The sequence below is a fragment of the Cyprinus carpio genome, chromosome B10 (genome assembly GCF_018340385.1).
Source record: "Cyprinus carpio isolate SPL01 chromosome B10, ASM1834038v1, whole genome shotgun sequence".
Lineage (NCBI taxonomy): Eukaryota > Metazoa > Chordata > Actinopteri > Cypriniformes > Cyprinidae > Cyprinus > Cyprinus carpio.
Window position 1 is genome coordinate 12,194,197 of NC_056606.1, and position 8,330 is coordinate 12,202,526.

Genomic DNA, 8,330 nt, shown 5'->3' on the forward strand with positions numbered 1-8,330 from the left:
TAATACCCTTTCACAAAACTCAAGTTAGATGGTAATCTCACTGCACGATTGATAACAGCAATAAAGATCAAAAACGAGGGTTAATAGCCATACATATGTGACATACAGGTAAAACACATAATATTGAAATAATATTTAAATGTTCTTGAAAGTAAAGTGCAACAATAGAAAATGTGAATAAATGACACATAACCTACAGTTTCGGATTATATTTTTGTATTGCATTTGAAGTAAATAACTTTGATCATGTCGAACAAAACCGATTCTCTTTTATAATCTCACTAGTCTCCATTAAAATGCGGTTGTAATCAAGGGAAACTTTCAACGCTGTGGAGTCTAGTAAAAGATGATTGCTACTGAGACCGAGCAGTCACTTGTTCTCCGATAATTAGTGCATCAAAATTTGTGAATGAGCTCTTACCTCTGGCTTAGGGAGAAAGAAATCTCTGCTCTGCAGACATCCAAGAGCCCGCTCTGTTAAACTACATCATTCACTTCTTTGCCATACAGGACTCAGTGCCACTCACAGTTGACTGAAATCAGCGGAGCGCGCACCTCCTAAAGCGCGCTCCCGAGTGCACGTTATCCCGTGAATGCGCAAACGAAACCGGTATTGTTGCTGCTGTCCCATAGCAACAAAATGATCTAAACCTTATCTCACACAAACATTAGACAATTAGATTAATGTGTTTACGCTAAATAGAGCGCGCAAAACAATACGGGTGTTCTTTAGAATATCGTTCAAAACGCATTTAGGATTATTGCAACATAAAAATAACATATTCATGATAATTAGATTTTTTATTCGGGGGAAAAAATATGTAACGGCGTGAAACAGAATTGAACAGGGCTCATTTTCATGCACTGCCTTGTCTGTGTTTTTAATTCACAACTCCGTTAGGTGGTGCATCCCATCGCTCACTCCGTGATCCCATCATTCCAACTAATTCCGAGACATTCCGAAAATATACGATTGGAGCCGAAGTGCTGCACGATAATTTACGGAAATTCACGAAAGATTCCGGAAGGGACCTCACGACGGGAAGCAGCAGCAGCAAGCTAGTCAAGACTTCGGATCATTCCCTCTTGACCACATTGTACAATATACGTTTATATTTCTGTCATACATTATGTCTGTACTGTGTTATAATAAGGGATGTGGACAACGTTTTGATCCCGACAAGAATTCAGACGGTAAGACTTCACAAGCTAACGATAGCCGGATTGCTATGGTAGATAGCCGGATAAATGCAGAAAGAAAACCTTTTATCTTTAATAACATTTATTGATATACGTTTCTTGTAGTATTACCGAAACACGACCGCCTCTTAAGAGTCACATATTCATTTTATTTAAAAGTAATTTAGTATGTTATTTTTTAGGGAGGCATCTACAGTGCTGGTCATTACCGTTTGAATGAATGATGCTTAATCAATACCTCCGATTTAGTAAATTATTATTAAGTTTACAATTGGTAGTTGTTGGAGTCGTAAACTCGATCTACACTGACATGTGACTATATTCTGCTGACGTCACATTTCACGCTATCAATCTCTTTTTATCCATAGACGCATGCACATACCACCCCGGAGTGCCAGTGTTTCATGATGCATTGAAGGTATGGACATGCAAAAGATCAGTTTACTTATTAATTTGAAATTTAACCGTTCCATTGTTATGTTACTCATAGTTAAACCCATTAAATTGTGCCTGTCTTTGCTTCCCAGGGTTGGTCTTGCTGCAAGAGACGAACAACTGACTTTTCAGATTTCCTCAGTATTGCTGTGAGTGCTAGTCTGTGACGAGACTGAATGAGCGTTTTCGTAGATAGAGTTGTGGCTGGAGTCTTAAAACGGTTATTTTATGAATCTTTTAGGGTTGCACGAAAGGCCCTCATAATCAGGAGAAGCCCCCTGAGACTATTAAACCAGAAGTGAAGGCCTCTGTGGACAAGAGTGTGAATGATGTGAAGCCAAAGTTTAATGAATGCATCACCCAAGCACCAAAACCTCTAGAGTCTATTCAGCGACCAAGGTAAAAGCACACTTGAAGAGGACAGGGTCTTCCCCATTTGTATTTTCATTGTTCAGATGTTCAGGAGATAAAGTAATAAAGCATTAAATCTACTATGAAAAACAAGTTCTTATTAACAGTTCACCCAACCAAAACCCACATTGATGTTACAACCTCTTAAGGATAAATGACTGAAAACAGCTATTTTTATTGTCTTTGTAGTCCAGATGAGCCTTTCTCCATTCTACAACAGAAGATCTCTGCTTCGCTCAAACAGGCTTTAGAAAAGCTTAAATTAACTGAGGAAAATGGACAGGAGATAAAGGGTAAGAATAGCCCGACCATCCTTTTCCCCACCTCTCTATATTTGTCTTTTATTCTGATGCATTTTATTCTCTTTCATGTATTATAGAGGAGGATAGTGATGAAATTAAGATAGGGACGTCCTGCAAGAATGGAGGCTGCAGTAAGGTACTGTTCTCTCTGCCTGCTTCTCTGATTAGAATGCATGGCACGTTGAGTTTCTTTAGTCCATTATAAACAATGGATTCTCATTATTCTGTTTTTCAGACGTTCAACGGACCAGACAGTGATGAAGAGACATGTTTGTATCATTCTGGTGTACCTATCTTCCATGAAGGGTAAATTAGTCTCAGATCGAAACTGAATATTACTACTAAAAAGTACTAGAAAAGTGTAAATGGAGAAATTTCAGATATATCCGTGGAATTAAGTCCTCTTTTCATCCTTCTTCATAAAAGGTTGAAATATTGGATCTGCTGTAAGAGGAAAACCTCAGACTTCAACACGTTTCTGTCTCAGGAGGGCTGTACCCGAGGAAAGCATCAGTGGAAGAAAAAAGATACCGTAGGTGTCTACCCTGAGATTTAAAAGTTTTTTCACATCCTGTCCAATTCATTTTTTTTGAGCATCTGGCCTTTTACAGGCCCATATCCAAGTTCCAAATTAACAAATACTTTGTTGAAGGCCATAATGTGGAATACCTGTACATGTGAATCCTATTTTAATCAGAGGATGCCATTTTTCTATGTGTACATAGGGAAAGAAGGTTGTGCCATGCAGGTTTGATTGGCACCAAACAGGAAGTCAGGTCATCATTTCCATTTATGCCAAAAATTCAGTACCAGAGCTGAGCTTAGTGGAGGGGAACAGCACTGTGGTAAGGCACCAAGGTCATTTCTGTTGGATTTTATGCAGACATTACATATAAAGTCTCATAGGTGTGTGTTTTTTTTTTTTTTATACTACTAACTCCTGTGCTCAATATTTTACTGTATAATTTTACATTTATTTGCAAGATTCTGCATAGCGCTAACTTAAAATGTATTTTATTCTTGCAGCTTAAAATCCACATTATATTTGAAGGAGAGAAAGAATTTGAACAGCAGATCAGCTTGTGGGGGGTAAGTATAAACCTTTAAAGTACTTATAAAACATTATTTCATTGAAGCTGAGGCATATACATATGTAACACTAATTTTACCAAAGTTGTATCTGCTTATTTAATTGGGTAGGATGATGTATTTTAATATTACAGTATTTAATATTTTAATATAATGTGGATATTTCCAGTCCTAGGCGCCTTACACTTCACGTACTTCCTAACACCACTTAGCTGTTCTTAAATTAGTGTAAATCACAGCTTTTGAGGCTTATTGCTTTCAAAGAAACTTCAGCACCACAATACAAATAATGCATCAAATTATTTAATTATTCTAAGACCTTTTCCATTTGCTTTTCCTTTAGGTTATTGATGCAAGTAAAAGTTTGGTGAACATGATGGCTACCAAAATTGAGATTGTGTTGAAGAAGGCAGAACCGATGTCATGGGCCCGACTAGATCTTCCACCTGTAGCTCCACCAAAGGAAAAAGAAAAGGAAAAAGATGATGACAGTGAGGATGAATCTGATTAAATTAAGAGGGATCTCCAACCCTGCTCCTGGAGAGCTACCATCCTGCAGACTTCAGTTCCAACATACCTATCTCTAATCATCAAGTAGCCCTGAACACCTTGATTAGCTGGTTCAGGTGTGCTTGATTGGGGTTGGAGCTGAAATCTGTAGCTCTCCAGGAGCAGGGTTGGAGACCACTGCTGTAAGAGAACTACTATTCTCTGAATAGGACTGGGAATCATTTTCTCTGGTTCTAAGGTTTGATACATAATGAAGCATGAATGTGTTATATAAATCCTGAAAGCTCTTTGTTTGTCGAAGGTCAAACTATAGATTTATTGTACAGGGCATGTTTAAAGAAAGCTCTCAAAGAACTAAGTTACTGTTAATAAAATATTTTGATTCAAACCAAAATGTGTGCAGTCCTAGTAAATGGAGCATTTCACATTCCACTGTTTTGTTTTTGCCAATGCACAGTGTCATTGAAGCGGTGTTCATTAATAAGTTTATCCAGAGCAAGAGTTCATAATTGCAAAGATGTAAGTGAAAGCACACATTTTCTTGCAAAAGATTACTTGCCCTTCAAAAAAAAAAAAGTTCTGAAATGGTTGTAATTTACCAATTTAGTCACTTTCAACAGACCAGGATTTTCATAAGGGTTGGTTTTCTTAGGAAAAAGCAGCATTGTTAAATTCCTATGCAGCTTCTCCAGTATTTATTTAAAAAAAAAAAACTGATGCCAATGAGGACCAGAAACTATTTGGTCACCCACTTTAAAAATACCATTTAAGTTCCACAAAGAAACTCATATGGTTGTAATAACCCAGAACTTCCATTTTTGGGTGAACTATCCCTTATAAGTATTAGACTTTGACCCTGAAATGATCCTCAAGTCTGTTTTCAAGAATTTTGACTGGTCATGTACACCTGTAGCCAGCTTTACACTAATGATGGCACAAAACCAGGGTTACCCATATAGTCAACAAAACCAGCCATATGTGATGACACATTAAGGTGGCTGCCGTGTTATCTACAAGTCTCAAACTATGCTACCTTGTCAGCATGGCCAATACATTTTGTACAAATTTTAACTGCCTTGCCCTGAAATCTGAGCCCAAAAGAAATAGGCCAGAACATACTGCAAAATGTTTTATTTATTCATTCAGTTGAAGCTTATTAAAAAAAAAAAAAAAAAATCAGAAGTCAAATCTCTTTTGGACATCAGATGCTCCAAAGACAAAGTTTGAATCTGTGGCTTCAGTTGTCAGACACTGATCATCACCATCCTGAGTGTGAAAAGAATAGCATCAGGGGAATACAGATATTTTCAGTTTTACATAGCGCATTTGCAAAATAAGTATTAGTGGTGTTTGACACCACTTCCTATCCTAACAACATCCCTTGATACCCACCTCACTGAAATACTTCTCAATAAGAGCTTGAGCTGCCCGATAAACGGCATTGTTCTCATGGTTTTGAAGAAACTCAATTCGATCCAGCCCTCCCACTTCCTCCACCAACAAACAAAGCTTATCCACCTCCCCAAGTTTCTCAGCAGCCTGCAGAAGGCACACAGTAAATATTTTAGCATATCCCTCACAATGCCAAGCACTGAGAGTTGCAGTAGTGTTTTACATATTCTTTGAAATCACACATATTGGACTCACCAAGAAAATGTTATTTATGGCATCTAGGATGACCAGGACAGTCTTGGCGTCTTTAGCTTGAAGCAAGTTCAAGATGGCCTCTAAAGCGCCACACTTGACCAGATGAACAACTTGGTCCACGGTCCCACCACTTGTGTAGTTGGTCACTGCCCATACTGCCTCTCGCTGGGTTTTGAAGTCGCCCTGCATAATTTGAAGAGGTACAAACAGTGTCCCAAAGAATCACAGATCCTTGTCAAACACTGAAAAGTGGGTAGACTTAAGATGCATTGCCCATTATGCTTACCAAGTAGACATTTATGAATGTATGAACCCCAACTAGCAGCATTTACAAACATTAGTAAACTGATGCAAAAGTCAAGACTATCATAGCAGCAATTATCAAATTAGGATATAACTGCAAACATTAGAAACAGTCAGAAATTCTTGCACAAGACCAAATTCAGTATAGCCATGTGTGTAACTTTTCTATATAATTACCTCAGATTTGACAAACCATGTTAAAGTATTTTGCCAACTGGAAAGGCAACATTTCAAGAAGCCCCAAGAGGGGCTGTTTGTATAATTGGCCTCATTTGATGCCCAGCTTTAGGAGAAGCAATCAAATTCAAGCCAGAAAATTTTATAGGCAACTCCGTGTGGGCAAAAGACATTCAGCATGCCAGCAAAACATCAGTTATGACATACATTCCTTAGGAGATCCACTAGAGGAGCCAACAATCCACACGTGATGAGCTGTTGGATCTGTTGGCAGGGTCCAGCTGCAATGTTGGACACTGCCCAAGCTGCCTCCTTCTGAACACTGGATTTAGGGTGTCGCATCAGCAGAGGCAAAGCACTCAACACCCCCGCATCGATGGCCGCTTGTGTCTGCAGGTCTGAACCACTCACAATATTCCCAATCGAACGTAGGGCTGGTGTCTAGATCATATTGGAGAAACTCCTTTTAAAGCAGTTCAACTTCAACACCAGAAAGTTGAAAACACCTGGGTACTTACCACCACAGCAAGTTCCTCAAATCCCAAGAGCTCAACCAACCGTGGAAGGACTCCAGTCTTGATGACCACATCAATCCTCTCGTTGGGTCCATCAGTGAGGTACGAAATGGCCCAGCATGCATCAGACAGAATGGATTTGTCACTATGGTGGAGCAGTTGGATTATGGAGGGCAGCATTTGTTGGACTGCACTGAAACGAGGGAAGGGATTCTTGTTCCTACAAAGGTTTGACAGGGTCCATGTAAGGTTGCGAAGGTAGCCCACCTGCAAAACATTTTGTGGGTTACATCGTGAATTTACACTTGCAAATCCAGAGGTGTGGGGTGTCCAGAAGGAAACTCACAGGAGCATCTGGCGTGAGCCGTGCCAAAAGCGCAGGAATGACGCCGCAGTCAATCAGGGCATCTCGATATGAAGGACCATCACCTTAAAGGGTGAATGAGCACTTTGGTAAGTGGTTTTCAATCTTCAGAACTAATAGATAGTACATCCTTTCCGAACATTCAAGTACCAAAGTCTCATCAAGCATTAAAGTACAAGTGCCACATTCTTTTAGGATGCAGATGAAGTTCAAAGTATTCTCACCTGCAATGTTGCCTAGAGCCCAGACAGCCTGTTCACTGATGTTCAGCATTGGTGAAGCCAGCAGGGCAATGAAGGCTGGCACTGCCCCGTGCTCTACCACCTGCTGTGTGTGCCAGGAGGTGCCAGATGCCACATTTGTGAGAGACCAGGCAGCTTCAAACTGCAGCGTAGGGTCATCATTCCTTCCTAGAAACTCCACAAAGCGAGTCAGAAGTCCAGCTTCTACGATCTCCTTCAGGGGAGGGTTCCTCTCCCGAGAAAGCAGCTTCCTGTTGGCATCAATTTGAAGGTTTGTAATGCTTTATAAGAAAAAAAAAAAGTTGAGATCACTGATGAAGTTAAGACCGGTTACTGTACCTAGCTGCTTGACAACCTTGTCTCTGCTTCTCTGGGCATTCATTGTTCACATTGGCAACAATTTCTTGAATCGCTTCTGATATGACTTAATAAAATAAAAACTGAGTTTCTAGAGTATTGTAGAAATATGAATTCCAATTAAAGGTTTAATTAACAAACACCTGTTTGTTGTCAGTGTTATACTCCGGTGACAGAGGCTCCTCATCTCCCACAGATGAAATATTTCTCCTCTTCATAATACCTTCAACCTTGTGAGCTTTTCGAAGCTCAACGCACTCTGCAATTCTGCGGTCACGCATTTTCTGCAAGCATAGATAGGGTGTAAAGACATCAATAGATTTTAAGGTATGAACAGTTAAAAGGGGGAAAAGTTGCCAGAACGGATGCACAGCTCACCGTTGGTTCCTTGCCCTTATTTTTGAACTTGGACATGCGTTTATCAGACAGATTTTCAGTAGGCATTTTGACACTCAATGCACTAGCCAAAGGCTAATCTAAGCCAACAAATTTACACACGAGTTTTTAAGATCAAACATTAACAATAAAACAGAACTGAGAGCGGGAGTTAGTATACAAAACCGATCTTTCAATATCAGACTCAACTGCAATGACAAGCAATCAGCTGCAAAGAGCATTAAATAGACCAACAGAATTAGACTCAGGTGATAATAATTAGTAGCCTTGCTACACACCAGATCAGAGGATGTGAATCAGATGTTGTTTTATGTTTTGGATCACACAAATACAGTATAATAATATAACCAGCTAATGACACAACCTGAACAAAATAAGATTT

At 39.4% G+C, this 8,330-nt stretch overlaps 3 protein-coding genes across 4 annotated transcripts in view; 1 reads left to right on the forward strand and 2 right to left on the reverse strand.

Annotated features, from left to right (window-relative positions):
• The window catches only part of LOC109061913 (protocadherin Fat 3-like), a 52,436-nt gene extending 51,839 nt beyond the window's left edge, over window positions 1-597 (reverse strand). Inside the window, 1 exon segment of the mRNA XM_042732524.1 lies at window positions 422-597. The gene's annotated coding sequence lies outside the window, so the exon portion shown is untranslated.
• A 409-nt stretch (window positions 598-1,006) lies between these two features.
• Window positions 1,007-5,487, forward strand: LOC109061140 (cysteine and histidine-rich domain-containing protein 1-like). Its single transcript, XM_019078273.2, has 11 exons — window positions 1,007-1,194; window positions 1,569-1,618; window positions 1,728-1,784; window positions 1,877-2,034; window positions 2,236-2,339; window positions 2,426-2,484; window positions 2,584-2,654; window positions 2,775-2,880; window positions 3,074-3,193; window positions 3,375-3,437; window positions 3,781-5,487. Exons 1-11 carry the CDS (start codon window positions 1,131-1,133, stop codon window positions 3,946-3,948), a joined length of 1,020 nt encoding a protein of 339 aa, XP_018933818.2. The 5' UTR covers window positions 1,007-1,130; the 3' UTR covers window positions 3,949-5,487.
• On the reverse strand, window positions 5,064-8,154 carry LOC109061139 (importin subunit alpha-5-like). 2 transcript variants are annotated; one of them, XM_042732548.1, is made up of 10 exons: window positions 7,931-8,154; window positions 7,696-7,836; window positions 7,535-7,620; window positions 7,178-7,446; window positions 6,936-7,018; window positions 6,596-6,856; window positions 6,282-6,515; window positions 5,595-5,777; window positions 5,340-5,486; window positions 5,064-5,213 (listed from the first exon to the last, which is right to left on the reverse strand). In XM_042732548.1, the coding sequence occupies exons 1-10, from the start codon at window positions 7,994-7,996 to the stop codon at window positions 5,124-5,126; spliced, it is 1,560 nt and encodes a 519-aa protein (XP_042588482.1). In that variant the 5' UTR covers window positions 7,997-8,154; the 3' UTR covers window positions 5,064-5,123. The 2 variants fall into 2 exon arrangements, with proteins under 2 accessions (XP_042588482.1, XP_042588481.1); XM_042732547.1 differs by having other exon boundaries at window positions 6,593-6,856.
• Window positions 8,155-8,330: the final 176 nt, after the last annotated feature.